Source organism: Mycteria americana, chromosome 2 (genome assembly GCF_035582795.1).
Source record: "Mycteria americana isolate JAX WOST 10 ecotype Jacksonville Zoo and Gardens chromosome 2, USCA_MyAme_1.0, whole genome shotgun sequence".
NCBI classification, from domain to species: domain Eukaryota; kingdom Metazoa; phylum Chordata; class Aves; order Ciconiiformes; family Ciconiidae; genus Mycteria; species Mycteria americana.
The window spans coordinates 47,293,387-47,320,878 of NC_134366.1; the positions used below are offsets into that span (position 1 = coordinate 47,293,387).

Genomic DNA, 27,492 nt, shown 5'->3' on the forward strand with positions numbered 1-27,492 from the left:
ATTATATATTTGTATAAAAATAAGCAAAATTATTATCCTAAAGTTACATTGGCACATTACTACAAATTACTTATTAAATTCTTCAGGGGTTTTTGCAAAGGGTTTGATAAGCCATGCTGTGGTAACCAACAGATTTCTGAAATCACATTATCAGTATGGTTGAAGAAAGTGAATTTCAACAGCGCAATAATGAAAACTTCTCTGAAACTCAGTGGCCTTCATGTTCTTGAGTTAGAAACTTTGCCAGCAACACTTGAAATCAGTGTTATAAGGACTGTTAGAATTGGCAAAGCTGAAATCTGTAACTTTCCCAGCTACATTAGAAATCAGCTGGGCTGCACAGAACATTGACAAGAGGAACACGCTTGGTTTATCTTATTTTTGGCATATTCTGTCATGTTGCAGCATGAAACAGCTCTAATACAAAGTTCTGATGGCATGACTTTCGACTTTTACCTCCTCCCTTTTAACAGCTTCCTGTTTAGCAAAGCTCAGACTGACGTACAAGACTTAATTTTGTTACTCTAATTAGTTTGAACATTACCAATCAATACTGTAATTACAACAAATGAACAAAGCTTTACAGGCTGAAATGAAACATTTGGGTTGGATGTACTCTTAGTGCTAAATAAAATGTCTTGTTAAATATTTTGACTGGAGTTATAAAAACTGGTGATAAAAAGTTTGCATGTAGGCTGCATATGTTCAGCAGTCCTGGGAATGAGTCAGGAGAAGGGGAAGAAGAGTGGGAAGGAAGGGGAGAGAACTCAAGAGTTCAGCTTATTTGTGCTGAACTCCTGCTTACCAGTTAATCTGGCATTTAAGCAAATAAGATCCAACTTCTAAAACGTTCATATTCAAACCTGGTTTTGAAGGTCTTATGTCCCATTGCCTTTTTTTCCCCACACACAAAACCTCCCAGAAAACTTTTCCTGCATCTTTAACTCAGATTGTTTAAATAAAAATCTGTAGCTATCAAAAAGCTAATAATTTCTCCCACTTTGAGTGCAAAGTAGCTAGAAATATGAAAATTAGATGTCTTATTGCCAACTCAATAAAATACAGAAAAAATAGCTCTTTAGAATATATTTTCAGTTTCAAAACTGAACTTCAGAAAGAAAATCTTTGAAAAGGAAGCTGGCAAACAAACAGCCCCTTACATTAGTTTCTCAAGTTGAAAACATAAGCACCAGAATAAAAACTCTCCCTGCTACACCAGCTATTTCATAGGCAGTGAAGCTAATGAACCTGGTTTCATCTGGATTCCATTACAAGGTTGGGGGTCTTATGAGGATTCTCTGACATTTAACAAGCTCACCTTACTGCTTCTCTCAGCTGGAGCCATGGTATAACCTCTTCTCTATCCAGCTGTCTACTTCCACAAAGTCCGTGGGAATTCAGTTTGAGACCTCCACCCCTGCAAAATTTGAATTAAATCAATCAGCTTCTGAAAGCTCATAACTTCAACAAGGAACAAGATAAGTAACAATCATATAAACATTGGGGTTTGGGGTTTTGTTTTTCTTTAAAGATAATAATCAAGCTTTAAAAAACTTCATTGGGTTTTTTGTTACTGTACCCTTTCATTCTGCTACTAAGCACTATGTTTCAGATGCTCTTCCAAAAACTACTCCACTTCACTACAAGATGCCATAGTATCAAAATTGGGGTTGGCGTATCTGCTTCCCAACACATCCCACACTGCTCATCTTACAAAGTTTCCCCTACCGCTCCCAATTAACCACATAATACCATCCCATCCTTATTCCAGAAAGTACAAAACTAGATTAGAACATGCTACATTAAACCAAATGCCCACGTTAAACACTCTCCTACCTGGTAAGTAACCATTAGAGGATGCATAGGCAAGAACATAGTACAATGGCAAACATAACGATGAATAATGAAACTCTCCTTAAGAGATTCAAAAACTTCTTTACATCAGAGAGCAGTGGCTTTGTGTTTAATAATGCTTGATGGATTCCACCCCACCCCTCCCTGTGGAACTGGGCAGGTGCTTTATTAAAGCATGTGAATTTTTAGTATCAAAAACATCCTGTAACAAGGAGTTTAATAGCTTAACTATGTGCTGTGAGAAGAACCACTTCCTCTTGTTTTTAATCTTCTGATAATTTGTGTACCTTCTCATTCACTGTCTGTTCCAAAACAAGAACTATCATACTCTATTTACCTTGCCTCAAGCAACTCACAGTTTTAGCTTCCTCCCTTCCTAGCTTCAGTTCAATCTTGTTCAAGTCCTAGTCTGTCATTCCTTTTACAGAGGTTATTCCACAGGCTTTAGCATTCTTCTCACCTTTCTCTACACATTGTCTGGTTTGTTCTATACTACCTTCTTAGGCCAATTTGGGGGTTTTTTGACTACTACTGAGCACTGACATAATGTTTTCATGTAATGCTTTATTATAGTTGTATAATGTTCCATCATATTGACCCAACCCCCAAAATGCAGGCTAATGAAAAATAGTCCATATACACACATAAGTCACCCAACCTTAACCTGTATGAAACAACAGGGGAGCTATTAATCAGCTGTGCCCCATGTGGTTGTGCAACTCCAGTCTCTAAAAGGATTGCAAGCATTAAAAAAAAAAAAACCAACCAACTAACCACACTTTATAGAACTGCTGTCTCCACAGCACCCTAATCAGACTCTTCACTGCTCCTAGATTAAAGAAATAAAATAAAAAGAAAGAAGAGCACACAAACTTACAAAGACAACTTTTTTTAACTGCCACTAGGACATCACCCCTCCTTACAAATCTGTTTTACCCATAATGCATCCTGTAGTCAATACCTTATGCTAAACTACCTAAGAGTTTTAGAATCCTTAAATTATAAAAAAAACAAATGTAGAAGTTGTGTCAAAAAACCCAAACAGACAGCCATTCCCTATGCAATTGAAGTTACCAATAACACAAACTCCAGTGCTCAAGTTTTTACGGACCATTTCTTTCTTGAATGTTAAGTCAAACCTCAAGATTTACATCTCTATTCACACAAAATTCATCACATCCTACAAATCTGGCCCAGATCATGAAACACCTTTACTCTCTGAGGAGGAGACATGGTTTTACGAGAGATTTTCTGCTAAGTCTTGGATTCAAAAACAACACCTGCACACAAGATGGAGCTTTCTTAGTGCATGGCAAAACCAAAGTTTTGTTACTGGAAGAAGTAAGGAAGATGGAGGTAAAAAAGCCTCAGTCAATTTTGACTTAGCTTTTCTTTCTTAAATTCAAGAAGGTTCCATCCCTGGCAGAGCAAAAGGGAGAGAGCAAACCCAGCCAGATGTAACAGCATGTAACTTGTCTGAATTTAAGTAACTACAACACTCAGCAGTAAGGAAAGATTTATACATAATTATTTTGTTCACTTGGCACATTCTCAGCCATCTTTGTACAAACTCAACAAGTGATTTCTCTAAATGACAGAATACACATAAACATCAACCTGTCAACAAAATTCCAGCAAAAATCAGTTATGCTTAAGCCATGGAGAAATACATCAGACAGTAATCAATAGGATAAAAGCTTACAGAAATTGAAGATAAACTATGCTTACTAATGTTGCAGCCTCCTTAGCTGAAATAAAATTAATGCAGATTCATTAACAATTTAACATAAAGTCTCCACAATAACAGACCAACTAACTTTTCATTCTGTGGTTTTAAAATAAATCTTCAGAGACACAAGGACCTCAGATGTACACACAGTTTGAAGTGAACATACCAAAGTTAAGAATTTTTCAGTAGTAGCAAATGGATGCGAAACTGTCATAGTGCATATAGATACAAACCTTGATGACAATTTAAATATGCTACCTAAAGGATCACAGTTGCTATACCAATGCTTTTCAGAGAAGTAGTTTCTTTTTCTCAGTCTCTCTCTAGAGTAAGAAAGCAGAATTTTGAAAGCACTTAAGGATCAACTAAGAGTGCAGTTTCACAAGGTACCAGCTTTCGAGCTGAAGCCTCTTTGTGACCCTTTCTTTGCAGCTGTCTCCTTAGTTACATCAGTAACACTTTTAGGGCTAACTATAAATGGAATCACCCAAAACTTCCAGATTTAACACATCTACTGCCATCACGCTCCAAAACAGGGTTAGTTCTAATGACAGATCATTTCAGCGATCCATTTACAATGTGACCTCTTGAGCATTTTTACCAAATGAAGGAGCTGCAAACTGCAGCATCTGACAATCAAAATTTCAACCAGCCATACTTTGCCAGCAAGCCAAACAACAGCCTGAGGAAAAACATTTAAGAGACAGTTATATCACAGAAAATATTTACCTGTCTTTCTTTTAATTCACATTATCTCAAGTCCTTTATAAGTTCATTTTTCAGCATTAGAGAGTTTGGGGTTTCTTGTTGGTGAGCTTACTAACCATTAGCAGCATTTAATCCATGTGGCTAATTATGGTTTTAAAAATGCAGTTTTCCCTAGCTATACCAGAATTCAGCTACGCCCCCGATACTCATTTTATGCAATGTAGACATTTACCAGTAAATAGATTCAGAACAGATCCTTCCTTCCACAGAAGCTCATATATCCTATCCCACAAAATACTGCAAACAGCCTCTGTAATGGAGATCTGCAGAAGCCGTTTTGTACTATCACATGTATCCTATTAAGAGGCTTAACAACAGTACTGCGATTCAACCATCTAACAGATCTGTTTAGAAAAACAGCATGTTTCAGAGACACTAGTTTTTCTTTAAGCAATTCATCCTGTCCACAAAGTTTCATTAGATTACACATGACATGTAAGACCAGCCTAATTCATCTTACCTTAATGTGTGTATCAGCTTCTTACTTTAGAAAATGAAGATTCAAGGTCCCATTTCAACGAAATGTTATAATACTGTCAACGCAAAAACTTCCCTGCGTTATCAAGCTAACAGACATAAAAGCTGAAGCAATCTACACTGGGACTCTTCTGTCCACAGACAGCTAACCATTCCTGTCTCCCTTCACAATAAATGGAGATTCAGTCAACACAGATAAGAGTCTATGATAAAACAAATTGCACCCTAAAGGAGATAGCTAAATAGAGCAAATGAATCATTTCTTAAAAGCACACATTTTCATTTTCTGTAACAGGAGTTTAGGATGACCAGTTCAGTGGATGTACATATTATACACATCCACAAAATGGACTAAATAAGTTTCACCCTGTTTCTCCTTTTGCTTTCTTTTGTCTCAGATGAATAACAGTATCTATACCAATTATTTATTTACTACATAATTATATGTTGAGACTTATGTTGCTATTCTTCCTAGAAACAGCAAACCAAAATTTGACATAAACTGATCACAGAGATCCAGAAGCAATTTTTTTACTCTGAAAGCAATTTGTACAAATCATTAGCACCTGAGAGCAAACCAAAGGAAATATCAACTCAGTATACAAACTGTGCAAGTATAATTTTTCATTTTTTCCCCAATATTTCCTATCAATTTGTCCTGGTTTCGGCTGGGATAGAGTTAATTTTCTTCCTAGTAGCTGGTATAGTGCTGTGTTTTGGATTTTAGTATGAGAATAATGTTGATAACACGCTGATGTTTTGGCTGTTGCTAAGCAGTGTTTGCACTAGTCAAGGACTTTTCAGCTTCCCATGCTCTGCCAGGTGCACAAGAAAATGGGAGGGGGCACAGCCAGGACAGCTGACCCAAACTGGCCAAAGGGCTATTCCATACCATATGACATCATGCCCAGTATATAAACTGGGGGGAGTTGGCCGGGGGGTAGCGGTCGCTGCTCGGGGACTAGCTGGGCATCAGTTGGCGGGTGGTGAGCGGTTGTATCACTTTTTTTTTTCCTCCCTTGGGTTTTGTTCCTCTCTCTTGTTGTTTTCCTTCTCATTACAATTCATTATTATTATTACTATTATTTTGTTCCAATTATTAAACTGTTCTTATCTCAATCCATGAGTTTTCTTACTTTTGCTCTTCCAATTCTCCCTGGAAGTGAGCAGCTGCATGGTGTTTAGTTGCCGGCTAGGGCTAAACCACAACACAATTTTTATCTGCTATCCTACTGTAAGATAGCTTCACAGCCTAACCCATGAGCCTTTAAAAAAAACCAGTCTATCTTTGTTACTATATGAGCCACTACTTATGTGTTACACCTTCACCAGTGTGTCAATCTGCTTTCCCTGACAGGGCTTTTGATCACCTTTCCTTTTATATAAGGGAGAGCCAACACACTACAAACAGGTACAAAGTGTTGCAAGAGTGAAGTGTGAAGAACATACACACTTAATGCATACCACATGCTCTGAAAACTAGTCACGACTCAATTCCTCCAGAGTGTTTGAAACTTAAGCCTCATACTGCCCAATATTCCCTGAATATTCAAGACACAATATGGGAGTTAAGACCCCAAGAACCTCTATTCCCCTTCTGTCTCCACACACAGGTGTCACAGTCAGCAAAGCCCTTTCTTCCCTACCTTCCTGTGACCTAAGCTTTCACAACTATCATTCAAAGGTACTCAAAGGAAACGACAGCAATTTATACCTGCCCTACAGCCAAACACTTTGCAGATGCAGCATTCTTGGGGGGCGGGGGGAACACGACACACAGGGGCAGCGGTGTTACAACTCAGCCCTTATATACACAACGCTATCTAATGCCTTATTTTCCAGTTTGCATGACTGCACGACAGCATACATGCATATCTTCACTGATGACAAACCCCATAAATTCTCCTGCTCCTGGCAAGTTCCACAATAAAACACTACAGTAAATTTTTCAAGGTGTACATGCACTTCTTTTATTTTCATATTTGGCCTCACTGTCATCTCCCACAGCATCAGCATCCACTTTATACTGCGTTAGTAAAATGTCAAGATGTATCAGCAAATCTCTCTACCATACAGCATGGCTACACCTAAAATGACAAAGAGTTACCAAGTAGTTCTACGTTCCAAACATAAAAAGAAGAATTAATCTGCACAATTTAATGGTATTCCCTAATTTTAAATAGTCTTCAGAATTTTGCTCTGAAAAGATGTAAGAGCTGCCAATTGCTGATAAAGTTTTGTCATTAAACATTTGGGAAGCCCATAGTGAAATGTTAGTGTTTCATTATTTTAGAAGGTATTACAGGCATCAGAGCTACTGATGCCTAGCCTTAACTCTTCTTAGAATCCAGAAATAAAAACAAAATGCTAACAAGAATGCTTCAACTCTAAGGTCCATTATTCAGTGAACAGCCAGCAGCAAAAATATTTGGCAGGCCAATAAACTTAATAAAACATTGCTCCTGGACCTATAAACAAAAGGTTATGGGAGGGGGAGAGCATTATAGATTTGAGAAGAAATAAAAGTTACTAACACTATTTTGTAACAGCAAATTACGAGAGCCTGCATGACCTGAGATCTAAGAGCAAGACTTTGAGGCAGCTCCGATGTAGGAGAAAAATTAAACTTAAAAAATATGATGCACGATTCAGGATATCGTCAATTAAAGAATACATCAATTTCTTAGACAAGAAATTCGCAAACTTTTAGACCTACAGATTGCTGTTTCCTGTTTTCTTGAAGATTAGAACAGTCACAGCAAGCATGGAAAGTTTAAGCTTCCCTCTTTCACACAGGTTTGCAGAATGCTAACCTGTAAGTGGTTTGCAGAACACTAGTAAAGAGCAAACTAGAATTTCAGAACTGTGTTGTAGAAACCCCACTATATAGTTGACATCTTCGTGAGAATCATCTTCAATACAAACAAGTGAAAAAAGCCACTGGATCTGAATTGGTCCTTCAAGGCCCCCTACTTTAAAAGTCAAGAATGTGTATTTCCTTTTTCTTTCACAACAAGTAGGTGAATAAGGAAAAAAATACAGACAACACTGAAGCAGGTATCTATTGCAAAGCAATAGCAAGATAGCAGTAACAGCAAGATTATGATTACAGACTAGACACCAAAGCTATTGAGAAGACAGATGGGCTAAGAGTGATCAAGCTATGATCCATTGACAAACCCATGATTAGTAGTCACTGGCATTGTTTCCAACTGCCTCTGGTTGTGAAGCATGTTAAAAGCCCAAGATACTTCCATAACCACACTGATAATCGCTGTAGTTCACAAGGCACTTTCCATTTCTAAGAGGAGGTATTACACAAGACAAATGCAATCTGCCCTATGGATTTGAGAAGTCAGCAGTAGCTTTATACTGTTTACAGTGCTCACACCAGCCACAGCTCCAAAAGCTATTTCATGTTGTCTCTGTTTTCCTCTTGTGCCTACTCTCGAAGTCTAGTATGTAGCTAAACAAATAAAAAAAGTAATACAGACACTACCACCCTGTTCACATATCAGATGCTTCAGCAATACACCACTCAAGATCTAAAGCTGCTCTTAAAGTATTATTGCAGAGGAAGAGAAGAATACCAGACCTTCCCAAATGGCCGTCCCCTAAATTATCTTCTGCAAATAGTATGTGATAACATCTTTTAAAAAGGACTTGCTCCAAATTTTATTATATCTGCTAGTACTTTCTTTTTGTATCTGTAAATCAGTTATAAAACTTTGTTCAGACCCTGTGATGTCATGGTACATAAAGTTAGTTTCAATTGAAATGATCATGTTTTGCAGTTCCCAATGAAAGAAAAATTTCTCCTCAGTTACAGGAAATTAACATGGGTATCTTAGTTACAGACATCATAAACCTAACCAATCAAGATCTGGTATCAAAGAAGTCTGAAGATCACAGAAACCAACAAGCTTTTCAGTCAACCATCTTATAAGCAACAGAGAACTCATGGTAGTTGGACTCCCTAGCCCAACATTATACTCTTCCAAGCTTGGTAAGCAATATCCAAGTAGCATCTTGAAGGCTTTAATATTCTAAATCTCATCATATTTTCTTCTTTTTTCTTTTCCCCAAAATAACTAGGAACATGAAACTGATAAAGAAATACTTTGCATATCAGACAGAAGTCACATTATTGTGATTCATGATGGTATCACTATCTTTTAGACAGGAGACGACGTCTTTATTTCCAGAAAACTCACCACAGGAACTTTGCAGAAAACAGACAACTCAGACTTCTATTCCACCAATCTGGACTCTTTTAGAGGAATCGCCTCATCTGCTCCATGTTCATGAATTCTCAGAATTGTTTCACCTTTTCCAAATGTCTATTTATTAACATCACCACATAATTTTATCATGCCAGACAGTGTAGCCAAGATAACAGGAGCTCTAAACATTCCACCATTAATCAATGAACACTTCAGTGTGGCTTAACATTTTAGTAAGTTACCACTGTTGTAACCCCTAACATCATCTTTGTTGTGTAAATTCAGAATCACAAACATGATTTTTGTTCTCTATCAAGGGAGGTGAAAGCGTCAAACACTAGCTCAAATATGAGTATTCAGATGCAAATATGCGCACGTATTGTTAGTACTTATTACAAGCAATAATAATTTCTATTAAATTTCTTAAGAATGATTTCTGAGCTCAAATTTCAGATAGCTTCATTTGTTCAGCAATCTCTCTGATAAGTCAATTCAATACTTAAGTTTTATGTCAAGCTGCTTCTGAGATACTGACATTTTCCATCTAGGATACAAACTACTTAAACCTTAAGACATAGCACCTACCCCAACCTACAGTTACTCATTTTCAATACCTTATCCTCATTTATAGCATCCTAAATTAGTTAGGAACTGGCAGATACCTGAAATTCACCATGCTTCAACATGAACTAAAATTATAAAAGTCTAGGCTATCATCTTATCTCTCAAGTAAAGTTGGTTTAAGTCCAGTCAGTAACTAGATAGGACGCTGCTGCAGAAAACACAGAATGATATATGAATAAAAGAGTAAAAACCAGCCTGTCAAATTTAGTGCAACATTCACGCCCCAACACTGCTGTAGAAGATCACTGTACAACTGAGAGATTCAGCTTTATCAGAAAGCGAACATGCTCTGTTTTATATTTCACTAGTGTAAAAACTACACAATACTTTTTCCTCACTAAGTCCTTAACATTGGTGACTTAATCAACTTATGTGTACTAGAACTCTGCCAGGGTAAATTATCCTAGAATTGTAAGTGAATATACAGTTTTTCAAATCCTCTTAAGCTCTTACATAATACGGTTATGTGTATTAAAACAACAGCTACTTTACATTATTACAGAAGCCGGAGCATTCCAGTTAAGTGCTTGAAAGTAGTGTGACAACACAGATGCACAGACCCTTGTAGGTTACTAAAGTTAAGAGTTTATGCAATTTAATATCAGTACATTCATCAAACTGCAGTTCAGTCCTATATACAAAAGGCAGTGTCCCTAATCTGAACCATGTTTCATTGGTTTCTTATTTTAAGACACAATTAGAAAACACTATTAAGTAGGAATGGACAGAAGTTCATCAAGGAGTTTTACAGCTACAGCATTTCAGTGGAATTTTGAAAGCAGACAAAATCCAAGAAAAGTACATTTTTTCATGACACACACACATTCTGAGGAAAAAAAGCTAGCTGCGCCAGGATACTGTGCCCTTGAAAGCAAGGCAGGCAACAAAGTGAGACAAAGGCACTAGTTTGGCATTACAGTTGCTACTGGGATACACTGAAGGTGTAGACTGCAAAAGAATTACTCAAAGATGATACTGAAGGCAGGGAGTTAGAGGCCTTAGAAGAGACCAGGTTGGTCAGAACAGCGCACAAGGAAGATGACTACTGCAAGTACAAGAATATCTGCAGTAGCATCTTAACATGCATACTCTTAATATGCTATTTGTTTAAAATAATCAGAAAGCAGCCTATGTATCTACAGTGCAACCACCCACACCACACGGGAATATTAGTTCTCATAGCAAGATGATTCAAGGAACATCAGTAACCTGTGCAGAAATTTCAGTATCCAAAACTTCTGTACTTTTTTGCTTCTCAATTGTGTAAAAAGAAAAAAAAAAAACAGTTTATCACTAAGTCCACTTAAGATGTCATCTTCCCTTTTCCCTGTTTCTGTTGGAAGCCTCAGGTGTGGATCACAAAGATTCCCTTAAAAGAGCCAGATGAATGTGCTGTCTTAGATGATAACTTGCCTGCCAGACACTACTCCAGCATTCAGGTTAGCTTCTCTTCCCAATCACTTGACAAATCATGCCATCATTCTACCACTTTTCTGGTCATTTAGAATATTCAGGAAAAATGTGAGAAAAGACCAGACTTTCTCGTCCCTAGATTTAGATGTTAAGACCTCAAATCTGGGGTTTTTTCATGCACTAGAAGTAAAAGGGGCAGATATTAGTCTATTTAAGTTAACATTTCAACATGTTCCACAAGGTAAAATTTGATTGCATTATGTAGCTATGACTGTTAGTTCTTGCAAGTTTGTTTCAGATTTCTTCTTTCTAAGGATCAGTAATAGTACAAAAATAACTACCAGCCAAATTCCCATTTTCTGTGACATAGCTATCAAAAAACCCCCACCATTCATTAACCCAGTTCCTAATGGTGCATGCCTTGCAAGAACTGCTTAATTCTAACATAATAAACATTTGCTTGTAAACACTTTTATATAGATTTCATTTTGCTGAGATTCATTAAACTGGTCCTTCCCCAGAGCCTGAAGATCTAAATATATCCATAATAAACAACTCCAAAAAGCAACCTATATGACTAAGTAGTGACTGCACTACAGAGGGCAGGCGTAAGCAGATTTGCATGCAATTCATTCATGCTAGATGGCTGTAAGTCATACAATACACTTCAGCTGCTCCAGGAACTGCAATGGTACCATTGAGGAAACCACTTCTTTGCATATTTAGTCTTAACAAGCTCTTGAAAGCAAGATGATCAGTAAGAAACTGTCTATGCATAAGCAAAAACCCAAAGCTTTTCATATGCCCATATCCCACATAAAGCTTTCTCCTTCATAGGTGTTCTAGCATCCCTTACCAATAAAAATATCCCATCTGAAAATAGGTCACATTTGTCACCACGACCTCTGGCCAATATAGGCTTTTTCCCTAGGGGATGCTCTCCAATACTTTATTCAGTCTACTTATAAAAAAAAAACCCAAACACTCCAAAACCAACCACACATCTGTCCTTCAGCTATTACCAAGACTGTACATCAACCACAAACGTCTTTAAAAGTCATCTTCCATAAATTTAACTAGTGGAGTACCATCTGGGTGCCAAAACCCACCCAGCGAAAAGCACAAAGACCTCTCTCCAGGACTTATCTACTTATCTGACCGATTTCTACAGTCATCTGAAGGCAGTAAATTCAATGCAATAAGCATATTGGCAGAAGCAATACACGTATTGACAAAGAACAAGGACACTTGTGCTTTCAGCCTCTGTCAGGGGCATGCTCCAGCTCTGCGAAGAGAAAAGACGCCAGCTTGCATTCTGAGCAAACCTGTTGGCTATGCACCTGGTTCCGGGGGGTAAGATGCACCGTCATTCCCCTCCCAAAACGCGCCCGTGACCGGACCGACTCTAACCGGAGGGCTTTCGCCTCGCTTGTTGAGCTTTCTTCCAAGCGACAGCAAGTACGAGGCGGAGCTGGCGAGGGCAGCAGGGCGGCGGAGGGGCAACCTCGCCGCCACTTTTCCCGCGGTGACCCCGCGGTGCGCGTACGCTGCTCCAGGGCGGAGGGCGAAGGCACGCACCCGGGGGGACACGCACGGGCACAGACACGCGCGGGGTCAGATGTCAGTCCCGCGGCGGGGAGCCGGTCACACGCACGCCTCGCCACACGCGCTGCTGCCGCCTCCGCTTGCTCCCCACAGCACGGACACTGCCTCGGAGGGGGAGAGGGCTCGCGTGGGGCACGCCGGGCTCCGCCGCCCCAGGAGGCTCCCGCCGGGAGCCCGCCGTCCCCGCAGCAACACCCGCTTCTCCCCTCCCCCCAAATCCCTCTCCTCAAGCCCCGGGCGGCACCGACACACCGACCTTCGGCGGCCGGGAAACGTTCCCCCACCGCCTCCTCCTGGGCCAAGGCCGCCATTGGGCCGGCCGGGAGGAGCTCGGCGGGCGAGGCCGGCTCCGGGAGAAACGGAAAGGCGAAGGGAGGGGAGGAAGGGAACCCACCACACCCCACCGGGCCGGCCCCGTCCTCACCGGCCCAGCCCAAGCTGAACCCGGCCCAACCCCACCGGCAACTTACTGCCTGCAGCGGCGGCGTCTCCTCGGGCCGCCGCGCCCCGCGCCGCCCCCTGCATGGGCAGCACCCGCCGCGACTGCCCTCGGGAGCGGCAGCGGGGACGGGGAGCGCGGCGGGAAGGAAGGGAAAGGGTCGAAGACCCCAGCGGAGAACCTCGGCTGGGCCGCGGGGGCTCGGGGGCGGCGGCTGCGGCGACTGCTGCCCCGCGCCTGCCTGCCTGCCTGCCTGCCTGGCTTGCGCTCCGCCGGGCCCTGCCGCTGCGGCGGCTCCGAGACGCAACTGACAACAACGGCCGCGGCGGCTCGCGGAGAGCCGGGGGGGCGGGGGCGAGGCGGGGCAACGGACACCCGCGCGAGCCCGCGAGCCGGGCGCCGCTGCGCCTGCGCGGCGGGGAGGCCGCGCCATTGCCGTCACGGCGGGCCAATGGAGGAAGGGAGAGAGGGTTCGACAGCGGGGGGGCGGGGCGGGGCAGCGGGTGGGGAGGGGAAGGGAAGGGGAAGGGGAAGGGGAAGGGGAGAGGCCGCCTGAGGGGAGGGCAGGAGGGGGCAGCTCAGGGGGCGGGGGTGGGTCGGCGGCACTCGGGGGCAGGGCTTGCTCCCGTGCCTGCCCGCCCGCCCTGGGCTCCGGCTTCCTAAAGGTCCCGGGCAATTCGCCCTGGAAATGGCAAAAATAAGAGGGGAGGGGAGGGGAGGGCGAACCGTTGAAGGTCTGAGGAGAGGGCGAAGCCCGCGGGACCGCCGCCCGGGTGGCGGCCGCTCTGCTACGAGTTCGCCGCCCCTCACCCTCTGGAGGGGATGCTGGACTGGAGGGCTAATTAAGGTGGTGAAATGGCCACGCCTGTGATCCCTGCCAGATCCGATCGCAAGTGAAGAGGGTAGAAATTAATAGGGTGTTGATGAGAGTATAGAGATGGTGCCTCTTGTGTCCTGGGCAGCTCGCCGAGGTAGCGATGGTGTGTGGGCTTCGAGGCACGCTGCCATTGGATTCCCTTGTGGTGAGGAGGACAGGATCAAGATAGATGGTGGATGTCGACTGGAAGTAGGGGTAGTGAAAGGAAAGGATGACATTGAGGCTAGTAGGAGAAAATAGGCCAGGGAATGAGCCTGGCAGGTGTTTCAGAGGGAAACGGCTGTACATGTAATGAAGGGGAGGGAAAAACCTTGAACGATTGTGCTACAGAAGCATTTGGGCTCCTACGTGCTAAGGGGTATGAGCAAAGCGGTTGCTCAGAGCATCAGAAATAATGCAAGACTTTCCTCCGAAGATCAAGGAAAGAAAATCTTTGAATAGCAAGCAAAAGGAAAGACTTAAAAGTGGCCCTTTGCAAAGTGCTTTTTTTTTTTCAAATAGAAATGGCCAGTCAAGATATATGGAGAGAATACAAAACCTCATTATAGTGAAGCCCAATTTTAAGAAAATGTTTGATAAATGCTTTTTGGTTTTCCCCATGCTTTGACAAAATTTAGATGTCATTCCTTTGTGAATAGCTTATATTACACTGTACAGCAGGGGCTATTGAATTAACCTGGAATTTCTTAGGTTGAAGCCAATCATTTGTGAATAAACTAAACTAGAAAATACAGTTCAGGAAATGACTGAACTGAAATAGTGTGATCATATGTAATAAAAAGGACCTCATGATTTCATATTTTAAGGTTTCAAAAGAGAAATAGAAAAAGAATACATCAAGATTTCAGGATGTGTTGATTCTGATCACTGCTTCCTAATGAGAATGAGAATGTCTTCATTTTGTCATCATTTAGACCATTCAGTAGGCCTGATTCTCCACTTTTACACCAATTTGACACCAATAAAACACGACTGATTGCTGAATTTACAAGATGGATCTGATGTAAGAGGTTGCAACAACCAGCCCATCACCTCTGGCTGCCTGATCATCACCGATTTCTCAAGTGTGAGTTTGCACCAGTGTGCAGCATGGACCACCTGGATTTCTGAGCCTACTACGGTCAGATGACACTTAATGTTTATTGCTCTGTAAAACTTAAGTCTAGAGTCTGTCTCTCACTTTCTAGTTAATAATAGCTATGATTTCCACTTCTTTTTCTGTTTGAGTTTCATTCGCATGTTGGAGAAGGCACATCTTACAAAGACTTTATACATATGAAAGTTGTAGTGGTGCTTCAGTTCAGTGCCACTAAGTCTCCCTTTGCAAAATATTTTGGCCTAAAGGACTTTTTTATATTTGCTAGAAATCACATTATCCATTGCACTGCCACACAGGGTATTGCGCTCAGATGTACTCAACCATTCAGCGTGCTTGCGTGTGTGTTTGCTTATGGGGGAGAACAAGTGGGTGGAAAAGGATACATTTGCAGAACAAAAAAAATGAATATTCTCACCTGCGATATTGCTGTTGTGAGATACTATACTTTGGGTCACTTGTATAATACAATAGTTCTTTTACTCAATGTGATGAGTCTTTGTAGATGAATATGTGTGAGACTAAAAAGAAGAAGAGGGTCAAGGATACGTGCAGCACTTAAGGGGAGACAACGGGGACCAGAAGGAGTCTGGCAGTCACAATGGGCTGGAATTCAGTACAGCTGGATTTGCCTTTTTTCAGGCAGTGTTATTACTGCTTACACTAGATCGCACGCTGCTGGGGTGAGACCGATACCGTTCCTCCAACAGACTAACGTAAATCTCCTGTCACATATACAGTCACTTACACTGGGCTTTGTCTTCAGTGGCGCAAGGCCTTGTTTTGGTTTTGTGAGGTTTTTTGCAGGGAAAAGTTAATTAATGTAATAGCTACATGCCTGTAAAATCAGTCAAGCTGCAGCTACGTTGCTAGGGGAGGTCAGCGCTATGCTGCTGCTTTTGGTTGGCCTCACCTGGCTTACCCTGCAATAAAAGTGTGGTACCTTGTGTCCACATCGGTTTTAAAACAAGATAGCTAATACGCGTTAGCTGTGCCACACCAAAGCACACCTCGTCTGTCAGTCATAGCCGGAATGTATTTGTCTAGGGAAGGTGACAGCAACAGCCTCATGCATCTGTTTGAGAGGTTGCTCATGGCATATATGCATCCAAATCAGACCAGACGACATTCCTCTTTGCTAAATCCAAGCTTAATCTACTGTAGAAAGAAAATGGTAGGTAATATTTGTTTTTACAGAAGTCTTACTGGCTTACATTAGAAACAACCTTATTTTATATAAGATACTGAACGTGTAAGCCATCTGTGAAAAGTATGGAGCATATAAACACATATGAAATTGGTAGTCTACGGTATTTGAGAAGGGAGGTGTTTTTCAAAAGATGAATCATTACGGTTCACCTGTTTCAAAAAACAGGCTAATACTTAATGTAAATTATTTTGCACCTTTCCAATGAGATGTGTTTGAAATGCAAAGTAGTGAAAATGTTGGGATATTTCAAAGTGCATGAGGCTTAAATAATGCCTTTGGACCAGCCTTTGTCAGTCTGTCTGTTCTCCTTAGTAATTTCCAAACCCACTGGTCAAATCTGAATTAAAGGGGTAGATATCTCCAGAATTACATGTTTTCATAAGTGTCATGAAACCAGGGCTAGTAACCTTACCTGTCCTCCCTGTACAGCAAAAGCTGCAGTGTGAGCTCAGCCTTTATTAGTCACAGGAGAATCCTCATGGATAAGAGTGGCTTTTTCCCCCCAGGGTGGAAAAAGCTTCAGTCAAAATTCACACTTCATTAGACACTGGATAATCTGAGCATGAGGCTCAAATCCATAGGCCTCATTAGTTCCCTTTCATTATTAAATTATTAACAGTTTCCCTGACAAAGCAGAACAAAGCCACTGCCTTTGGACAGATATAGAAGAGTACAATTTATACTGAAGCTTATGCAGGACATTCAGTTATTACATTTCTTAATAGTCTTGGTGCTTGCGCTTGAATGTTCTGTACATTTCCACCGTCAGAGTAGCTAACTCTGGTTTCTGGGCTGATGCAGAAACTGCTGCAAATGCCCAAAGGAACCACATACAGTCTCTTTGCTGAGGTCAAAGCTCAACTAGAGTTAAGATTTGCAAGGGATCTCAAGGGCAACAAGAAGAGCTTCTACCACAACTCCAAGAGTAAGAGACTGAAAAAGGAAAATGTGGGCTTGTTCCCGAATGGCGCAAACGATCTAGTAACAATGGAAACAGATAAGGCTGTGGTACCCAGAGCCATCTTTGCCTCAGACCTACCAACAGGGTCTCCCAGCTCTCTGTGCTTAGGATTCAAGGAGGAGAACTACCAGCAGTGGGTGACGATCAAGTCAGGGATTACGTGGGAGAACTCGACCCATAAACATGCATGGGATCAACTGAGCTGCATCCAAGGGTGCTGAGGGAGCTGGTCTTTCCAGCTGGAAAGACTCTTTTCTTGCTGCAGGTCTTTCCAACGGGTCTCTCCTCCCTCCAGGAAGGAAGAAGGGCACAAACACCCACCCACAGCCTGTACCAGGGGAGGAGGACACAAAGCAAGGCCAGGGGTGCGTTAGTGCTGTGGAGGAAGAAGGTGTGTGCTTCCTGCTATGGGTGGAGAGCAGCGTTTCCCGCCAGTGCCAACAATTAGAGAGCTGCTGCCCACTGTGAAGGAAGCACGTATTGCGTCCCCTACTCCTTGCTTGCTTTTTAGTCAAAGCAACCAATCCAGCTGGTGACACAAATAGCAGAAGCAGCGATGCAGGGGACAGGGGACCCTTGTACTGACAGGAAACCTGGGATGTGGCCCAACCTGACTTACCCCAGGCAAGAGGGACAAAAACATCTGCCTGAGACCCAACATGCAGCCTCTCCAAGTCCTGGTTAGCACAGAAGCAGTGCAGAAACTTCGCCTTTCCTATGATACCTTTGTCCCACATCTAGTTCTGGTGAGCTGACGACACGTTCACAAGCTCCTGCTTCACTCAGAAAGGAACAGGACATTAAAAGAAAATCAGGCATAGAAATGATGAATGAAGCCAGGTGTGATGTGGCCTCCTAATGCCTCAGTTCGAAAGGATAAAATTGCGTGAATCTGGGGGGGAAGGTAGAGGCACAAGGTCTGTGGACATGCCATCAGTGTTTAGGTGATAAACTAATGAAACATAGTAAAGTTAGGAGTGGTTCGAAGGCTGGTGATTTGCATTCCTTTTCACTTATGGTTTTGGGCTTGGCCCAAGTTATTTAGGGATTCCCAGTAACTCTTCTAGGAGAGCCGGGGTAGGAAAAAGTGAATCAGTTCCAGAAAAAAAATTTCCTTAGTGCTAACATGTTACTTTATAGCAGTCATGGGTTTAACTCAGAAGTACGCTCTGTCTTTCTCTGTTCTGGGAAGGGTTGGCAGGCCTTTGTGTGGGACAAAGTGCCAGGTTACCTCATGCAGGTGTCATGCTGGCTGGGGAAGACTTTACATGAACCAGATTCTCAGAATTCCCCATCACCTTGGCAGGGTAGAAGAATAAAGAATGCAGCATTGACCTGGGAGGAAGAAGGGAAGGTAGGGTTTAGAAAAATTGTCCTTCTGAGGAACAAATCCGTGGTGAGAGACTCTCTGAAAATAAACGGCAGAAAGGATTCTTTCAATTTCTCTATGAAATATGGAGTTTGAATACACTAAATGGTAGGAATTGTAGAAAAGCAGTCATATGCTTGCTGCTACAGGAAAAAAGTACACAATTAATTTGTGTTAAAATCAAAATTAGAATTCTGATCATGTGACAGATTACTCAACCCCAGTGTTTGCTACTGAAGCGTAAGTGCTAATGGCTAGGATATGACCTATATTCCACCGTGCCACTTTAATGGATGAAATAAGACTATCATGTCCTAAAAAGCAAATATTTAGAAGCTTTTTACAGTATTATCATTGTTACTTATTTTTAGGTATGTTCAAACATACATTACCTGATGAAGGGTCCTTAGGAATACATACCCCTGATTTAACAGCAATAGTTCCTTCCATGCACTTACAAGAAATCTTAATTGCATCCAGTGCACTGCAGAAAATAACAAGATGCAATGTGGAGACCTGTAGCTGAAGACCTGTAAAACCACATCTCAACAATGTAATGCCACGGATTTAAAAATAAGCAATTTCTTGGAAGGAAAGCTTGAGAATTGCACCTTTGAGGGCAATTGTAGTCATGGAACAGCAGTAATCATGTTTTACCCAGCAAAATGGGTTTCCGTGGAATAACTGATGTTCATCTAAAAGGCCAGCATTGCCATTTTTACAAGTGCAACATTTTAGTTTTGAAATGAAACATTTCAAAAATTCATGTCAACAAAGGATTTGGGGGGTGGGGTTTTTTTGTTTGATTTCTTTTTTTTTTTGTATTCTGATGAATGCCGTACTAAATACCTACACATCTGCTTGTAGTGCTGCAGTAAATGCAGTCCAAATGACCTCTGCCAGTGCAGTAAAAGCAAATGGTTAAAGCTGTGTAGTTAAATTCACCCCCTGGAACGAAGAGCGAAGGGCAGAGCAGCTTTCCAGGGTTAGCAGATTTTAAGCTGCATGTTCCCAAGAATTCACAGCTCCAGCCCTGGCCCGTGCTTCCCTGTGGAAATTGTATCCATATACACCTCACCTTCAATCTGGCCTGTGCCCAGGAGACAGTCCTTCTGTTTCATTGGGTTTTTTTCCTTTCATTCAGTCTTCCTTTCTGTGCTCAGTCTTCCTTTGCTTTAGGTGGCCTAAGAAGAATGCTGTGTGTTTAATTTATCAGATTTCTGATTTACAGAGTTACTAGCAGATGTATAGAATTTCTCAATTAAGGCTGGAAAGAAAGAAAATACAGTTTTCTTATAATGACTTTGCTTTTGACACTGAGTAGGTGCGCCAGAAATTGAGGTCTCTGGGAGAGATAAAGAAAGGAAAGAACCGTTTTCACAGAAAATGTATCTTAGAAAAAGGAAAGAGAAGAAATAGAAATGAGACTTCAGAAACTTCTGGTTTATAAGATCTGTCACATAATATAGCAGTTGGAAACTCAAACAGCGCAAAATAACTGTGCTCATACAATGCACAATGATTTGAACAACCAAGAGGTTTACTATGTTTTAGACAATCTTCATGCTGTTACAGACAGCTTGGATAGGTTCTTTAACATTCTTCCCATTTTACAAAGAGAAACAATATTGGAGCCACATTTTAAAAAAATCTCCAGGTTTAACTCCAAATGAAAGGCAACCCCAAAAATAATTGAATGCAGAACTTTAAATTCCATTTCCATGTTTATAAAAAGACGTTCTCTTGCTCAACCACAGGTAAATAACATTTGTTGTCCACTTACAACTAGGGTATTAAAAAAAGAAATAGGGTGTTGTGGTTCCTAATTAGAATATTAATGTGGAAGGGTTGCCGATCTTCAAGATAAATGCATGGATTTCTCTGTGTTCCTGCAGTAACTATTTTATAGCTGAGATGGATTTTGTGCTGACATCTCTGAAACTATGTCAACATTTTCTTGAAGTCCTCCCAAGCCCTTTCCTGCAAACAGTCCCACTGAGAATCAAAGGGACCAGATTCTTTGAGGACTGAAACTGAGCAAGTTATGTCATAAGCCACCGTTGTGCTTGTTCTCTGTTCCAGAAGAAGAAGACCAGGATTAGTCTTTCTTTAGACCCACAACAGGAAAATGTATGCTATTTCAACTTTCTTTACTCCACCAGGCTGAGGACTGGAAACTCAAGGGAAAAAAAAAGGGTTGAATTTTTTTTCTCTCTGTTTGAACACTGCCTGCAAAGCAGTATTTGTCCCATGGCACTATAACCACATTCATGGTAGGACTATTTTAGAAAATGATCAAGACTGTTTATTTAATACTACTATAATGTATAAATGAGTCTATATTACTCACAGTGAACATATGCTTTGCTGTATTTTAGTCTCATGTCAATGCAACCCCATTATTATAAATCAAACTGAGGATTTGACAGACTACTTCAGTCACGTCTTGCTCACTGCTCCCACTGTTCACTGTAACATACGCAATGTGCCATTTGTAAAATGAACAAACTCCAACAGATTATTTTACTTCATTTAACAGCTGAGCACATCTCGATGTAACATCGAAGATGTTTTACCTTTTTTGTTTTGACTAACAAACTTGCTAGCTAGCTCGTGTAATATTTGTGAAATTATAGTGGATTGTTAGAAATGTAAAACAGTTATAATTCACCAACATTCAAGCTCTTCAAAAGGCACTGTACTATCTTATCAGCAAGAACTAAATACTCTACCTGAGAAATAAGAGGCACATTCCTTATCTGCTGTTTGAACAAAGAAAAGGTGGGGACATTTCTTAACCAATCGCCCATTTAAAATGTTTCTAGATGGAATCACACCTGATGGTTTTACACTGAAGAGTATAAATTACTGCAGTGAAGTATATTTCGTAATGGAGCAAAACAAAAGCTACCTAAATGTAAGCTTTTGTAACCAGTAATACATTCGGTCATAATATCTCGTAATATCTTTTCGTTCATATGTCAATAAAATATAATTGGGGTGCAGCTTGGAGAAGATTTCTTGAAAACACAATTTTCTCAACGTTTGTTTTAAATTACTCACTGCATTTTTCAGGTCTTTTACTGCTTGTTTCAAAATGTTTGTTTTATCTGTTTGTTTTATCACGTCTCACGGAAACACAAGCATGTACATGTAATAAAACTGTTATGATACTTGTTTGTGCACTTTGCATGCTAGCTGACTAGGCAAGCAATTATGCTAATCTAGATGCTAAATGTATTTATTACTAGTGCTGGAGTTACAGCCACACCTGTCTGCCCTATCTCATACCAAGGCACGGGAGTTCAGGAACGACAGTGCTTCTTCAGTCCACGGAAAACTCTGTCAGAAAGTTCATACGTGGCAGACCCTTTCCACTCCAGACATCCCAATCCTCAAATATTTGATCTTTAGGATATTTGATCCACAGATCATTGGGGAGGACTCACTGCTGAGTCATAGACAGCATTTTGAAATCTCTATGACTGCTTTTCAGTCTTTGGTGGATCCAGGGGCTTGTTCTACGGGAGTCAGAGAAATGAAACTGGAAGGAAGTTCAATCGTGTTGTCTTTCCCATAGTTGCGTGGGAAATTCCACTGTTCTGCCCTTACTGGAAGGGTCTTTACTTCTTGTGGTAAGAGTCAAAGGATCTGCAAAGGGTTGGGAATCATGCTGCCAAGGAGGGCAAAAGTAATTGTTTTCTTCTCTGCACGTTCCCCACGCAGGTCACACGTACAGTCTTAACTGTCTCCTGAACAAACCCAATGAGGATGGGGTTGGAGGTGCTGGGATAGAGAAAAAGAGCAAGGTTTAGGAGAGGTGGTAAATTGTATTTCCCAAGAGATGCTAAATTGGTTATTTTGTCTAAAAGTCAGAGGAGGCAAGGACAAGCATTGGGTCTGCAGGCATCTTCCTTCAGAAGTCCCTTGGAGGTACAGTCTAATCCCACGGCCCAGTTTTGTCAGGACTAGATTCCACATAAATCTGACTACTTAGTGTTGACCACCAGTGGACACAAGTGGCTCTGTGCTCAGAGCCTTACTCACATCTCTGGAATAATTAATTACTCAGAAGCTTTTGGGGTGTCAGCCAATGCAAAACAGTAGGCACAGGGATTTAGGTGGAATTTAGGCCAGGAGAATCTGGGACTAAGATCAATATTTAGATTAATTGAAGGTGTTATTCACCCCTCTCTCCCCCTCATTTCGGATAACTAGCAATCAGTCTTTTCTTTCTTTTAGAGATCTGAACGTTTATGCAACCAGGAACAAATCTATCCCAACATCCTTTAGGCTTTCCACAATTAGTCCTACCAACTACACTCCGGAGTTGAATCACATACCTTCTAGCAGCAATGTTCAGAGCACAACTGAGTGGCTGTCAGCTGGCCAAGCTTGTACATGCTTTGGAGTGCATCTCTGGTTTCCTAGGGAACCTTGCCCAGGTCCTCCTGCGATGTTCCAAGGCACCCAGGAGACATTTCATTGCCACCACTGTTCATGGTTTTGTACATCCCTAAGTAATCAACACATCAAAGGCGCATTTGCATTTTTTATTCTTAAGTTTCTAAAGCAGTAAAATGAATTGCTGACCATACAAAGCTGATTGTACTTCTAGCTGTAAAACTCAAGAGCCTTGCTCGGAAGTTTGAAGTTGAAAGTCTACCTTATTTACCTCACCTACACTGCCAGTATGGGCTGCTGACTGGTACTGCTGTTTTCCTTATTATGTTGACCGGCAGGCCACTGTTGCTACCCGTGGCTTTGCTCTGATTTATTTATCTGCCATTGTTCAGGACTAGTTATTCTTCAAAGGTCCAAATCTCTCTCACAGCCCATATTTCTAATGTCATCCTGCAACCATTAACAGCTTACCTCTTACCTTCCATGGTGGGCCAGCAGGCTGAACTTTCTCCAGGGAGTCTTTAATGTATACACAATATCTTTGCTCAAGAATAGGCTATTTATTTCTTAAAAGAAAAAGAAGGGTTGGGGGGGGAAGCACTGGGTATTGAGAATATTGGCTAAAATCTTTTTGGTGAGCTTTTCCTTCAAAACAGAGAATACTGTGTAGAGAGCAAATACTTCTGGTGAAAGCAAAGTTTTAATTAGAAAATTTTCGGTCAGTTTTCATATGCATTCATTCATCTGTCTCTAGAGACTCTGAGACCCCTGATGCAGGGGGTCTCAGCACTACACAGATGTAGGCTTGGTATGCACCTTATCTTCTCTTCTCTACACATGCTGGTTACAGATGTCTGAATACTACATTTTCCATGGCAGGCTGAGGTTTTAATGCTTTCCTCTGGAGGAGAGATAAGAGCTAGAACATGTGTAGACTGCATTACATTTTCATTTGTAATCAGTGATGTGTAAAGTTTCTAAAAGTTGTTGACACTTGTGTGATATATTCTATCTCCATTAGAGGGATAGTGGACAGGGATACATGGTCAGATACCATTTTGTTTGCAAAGAACTACTCTCCTTTCACCAACCCAGAACTGTTCTCCATCACTTCTGTCTCATGTAATGAAATACACAGCCTTATCATTTTCCAGTCTTATTCCTCTTTCTTATCATTCATATTTAATGTATTTCTACCTTCTATTTTGTAGCCGTTTACATTTTATTGATTCTTGGGTGCAGTTTACAAGTCAGTGATTTATTATCTTTTACTTCTCTTCGTGCTGATTGGGAACATTGCTATTTTTGTACTTCAGATATAGTGTGAGGTAAAAATATTTGTGGCTGAAACCCGTGAAAATGTAGGGTACACATTTAAGCTGTACTAATTGTTATTACACAGATTTTTAGAAAAAGAGAAGGAAATTCATGGTTAAGGGGGACACCCAATTTCCACTCACGAAACTTGGTATTGCAGCATATGCAGTGTATTGGCTGTCACTGTTTAGAGGGCTGTGCAATGTCTGACATGAGAGAGGACATGAAGGATTCAGGGCAGACTTTTTAAACTTAAGTGCCAGAAGATGGGTATCCAAGACTTTTGAGCCAAGGATGAATTCAAGACCCTCTGAGTTTAAAAATAGGGTACAATGGCATGTGTGCAGAAAAATAAAATGTTTAATTTAACAAAAACTGCTGGAAGATCAGTCAGAATATCTCCTGCATAGGGTAGGGTCTGGAGCAGCACTGTGGCCTGTATCACTCCCCAAGTGCAGATGCTGTGGAGGGGCGGGCGAGGAGCAGCAGCATGAATAAAACCGCGGGGGGACATGACACGGGACGGGGACCAGCCGCAGGCGCAGGGCACTGCTCGGTTCCCTGCCCATGGCAGCAGCGGGGATGACTGGCGTTAGAGGTTTGCCACTCCTTCTGCATCAGGCATTTCCAGAGCAAGTGTCAGATCCTCCTGGGTGCAGTGTCATTTGTCCTGCCTTTTGCTCCTCTCTGAGCTTTTTTGGGGACAGAGTAGGAAAAATAGGCAGCGGTACTGCAGCTGTGTTCATAATAACCAGTCCCCTTTCTCTGGCTCACCTGACAAGGCTGGTGCTGTTGAAAACCTTGCAGATTGTTGGTGGAGGACCGAGTTGGTGATGCAATGGCTTGGCAGAAATTACGCCTGGCAAAAGTGACTTGTTTGCTTTGGAAAAATAGTCTTTTCCACTCCTCGTGGAAGATGTATGCCTGCCATTTGTTGGTTTGTCACATGGAGGCTTTAGGTGGGTTCCTGTTGCACAATCACAAATCAGCAGTTTCTACGAAGTTTCTCATTTTTGTCTGGGCAGGATGTTGCGACAGCATATTTTTTCCCTGTAGCGGGCCTTGCTATTGCAAGTCAGTTACTTGTTGCTTCACAGCTAAATTGCTGCAACATGCTTGTCTTTGGGCTACATCTACAGTCAATCCAGGAGCTCTAGGCAGCTATTCTTTTACTAAACAAGGTATTTTACCATGAGCAGCAATCTTACAAGTTCAGCTGTTGGTTTTGATGTGAACAGCTTGCACGGGATTTACTTACCATATCCCTTTTCTGCTGTCGAAGAAAAGGATGGAGCACAGATTGGAGCTCAAGATAATGGAAGGACACTTTCTGTGAGGAGCTCTCAGCTTCGGCATTTGCTCGAGGCTGTTTGGGGGCTGCAGGGAGGGGGGTGTTAATGATCAGGACAGGCTGCGAGTCTCTTCTGTTTTCCCAAGATTGCAGAAAAGATGGGGGTAGACTTGACAGTTTTCCCCAAATCTGTTGTGTTTGGAAAGATTTGTAATAATGTGACTGAAATACAATCCCGTGATCTCCAGCCACTCATCACACGCACTAGTGTGGCTCTCACTGGGATTTTATTCCTGGTCCCCACTACATTGAGCCTACAGGAGGCTTTTCAGGTGCTCTAGATCTGAGCACATCACAGCACTTGCCTTTTTCTCAGTCTTTCTCACATATTCCTTGGCCACAGGCTCTCTCTGTCTTTTCCCTAGAAGAAATGGGACTGTGTGTAGAAATCACATGTCTCAGGCCCACAGCTGCCCGCCTTGGGCTGCTCAGCAGCTTCAGCAAATTCTTTCTGTGAGGTCCAGTGCTGTGAGTGCTCCGGGGTTCCCAGCTAACCTCTCTGGCCACCCAGGACAGAGGAAACAGAGGCAGATTTTGTGACTATTCCTAAATTAAATGGGCATGCTTGTCTGGATGGTGTTTCCTACTGCCACAGTCAGAGACAGAATACGAGTCTGGCAAGGCATTTCTTGTGTTCTTAGGTCCTACATGTGGCAAAAGAAATTAGGAAAAAAACCCCCACCTATGAGCAGCTCTACATATTTCCCTGTTTAAATTTCCTCACCACTTGATAGTGTTCTTTGGGGTTAAGCCTAAGGCTTCCTGAGTACACAGGATCCTCCTCTCTCACTCCTCCCCACAGAGCTCTTCTGCGTCCCTTTTTCAGCTAGTTCAGCAGCTAAACCAAATCACTCTGCTCTCCTCTTTCCTGTCAAGTTCTCCCATGTCTCTGTAAATCTCTCTAAGTCTCTCAAGCTTTGCAGTATTTGAGATGCCAGGTTAATACCTAATCTCTTTGTCCTGCTTCTAGTGGAAGTCTCCTCTTCCAAACATCCCCTCTGCAAACAAACTAGTTTTCCCAAGTCTTGCTGTGCCATCGTCCAGCTTGACGGCTATATCAAAGGAAAAAAAATCTACGGATGGATGAATTGTCACTGCACCTGACCTAGAAATCTTAAAACATATTGCCAGTGCTGTATTTCTAACTAGTGGATAAAGGGGGGGAAAAAAGGGTTTTGATGAGTTGTCCAGAACACTGCAGTAAAAAGGAACAAACAGAACCCACTAGAAACAGGAGTTTGCACACACTATATGCAATTATTTAAAACAAAAAGAAATGTACCTCCTGGTGCAGTAACCTAAAGACCTTGCCCAAATCCTGCCATTGATTTCACACTCTGAACTGACAGCTGTTGAAAGTCGATATTGGTCTAGTTCTAGAAAGGGAAGGAATCTTTTGGTCATTCAACAACACCCGGTTCAATCCAATACATTTAGCTACAAACACTTTAAATAGGGCCCATGTATCTGTTTGTTCAGGCCCTCTTGGACAGCAGGAAAAATGTGGATTTTAGAGCTAGATGGGAAAAAAAATAGAAGATTCCTTAGGGCATCTCAAGAAGGAAAAAAAAGAAGAAAATAAATTCAAGGTACTGCTGCTCTGTTGCTGAATGAGGTCACACTTCATGCTGTATGTGGATAAAAGACAAGACAATTTCCCACTTCCCATTGCTGTTCTGTATTGCCAGGTTAATTGTTGTCATTGTATTCCCCACAAGAGAAGCTTCAGCAGTGGTGCCAAATAAACGAGATTAGTGTTCAGGGGCATTTGCTGG

The 27,492-nt window shown here is 41.8% G+C and overlaps 1 protein-coding gene across 4 annotated transcripts in view; it reads right to left on the reverse strand.

Moving 5' to 3' along the window:
- The window catches only part of SNRK (SNF related kinase), a 44,994-nt gene extending 31,542 nt beyond the window's left edge, over positions 1-13,452 (reverse strand). For 2 of the 4 annotated variants that reach the window (XM_075493222.1, XM_075493221.1), the window contains exons 1-2: positions 13,164-13,452; positions 1,319-1,417 (exon numbers count right to left, since the gene is read on the reverse strand). Coding sequence is in view for 1 of the 4 variants with exons in the window: in XM_075493223.1 (XP_075349338.1) it covers positions 13,164-13,218 (55 nt within the window). In the remaining 3 variants the exon portion in view is untranslated. The remainder of the gene's footprint in view (positions 1-1,318; positions 1,418-13,163) is intronic. The other 2 variants (XM_075493224.1, XM_075493223.1) reach the window with 2 other exon arrangements.
- Between the last annotated feature and the right edge of the window lie 14,040 nt (positions 13,453-27,492).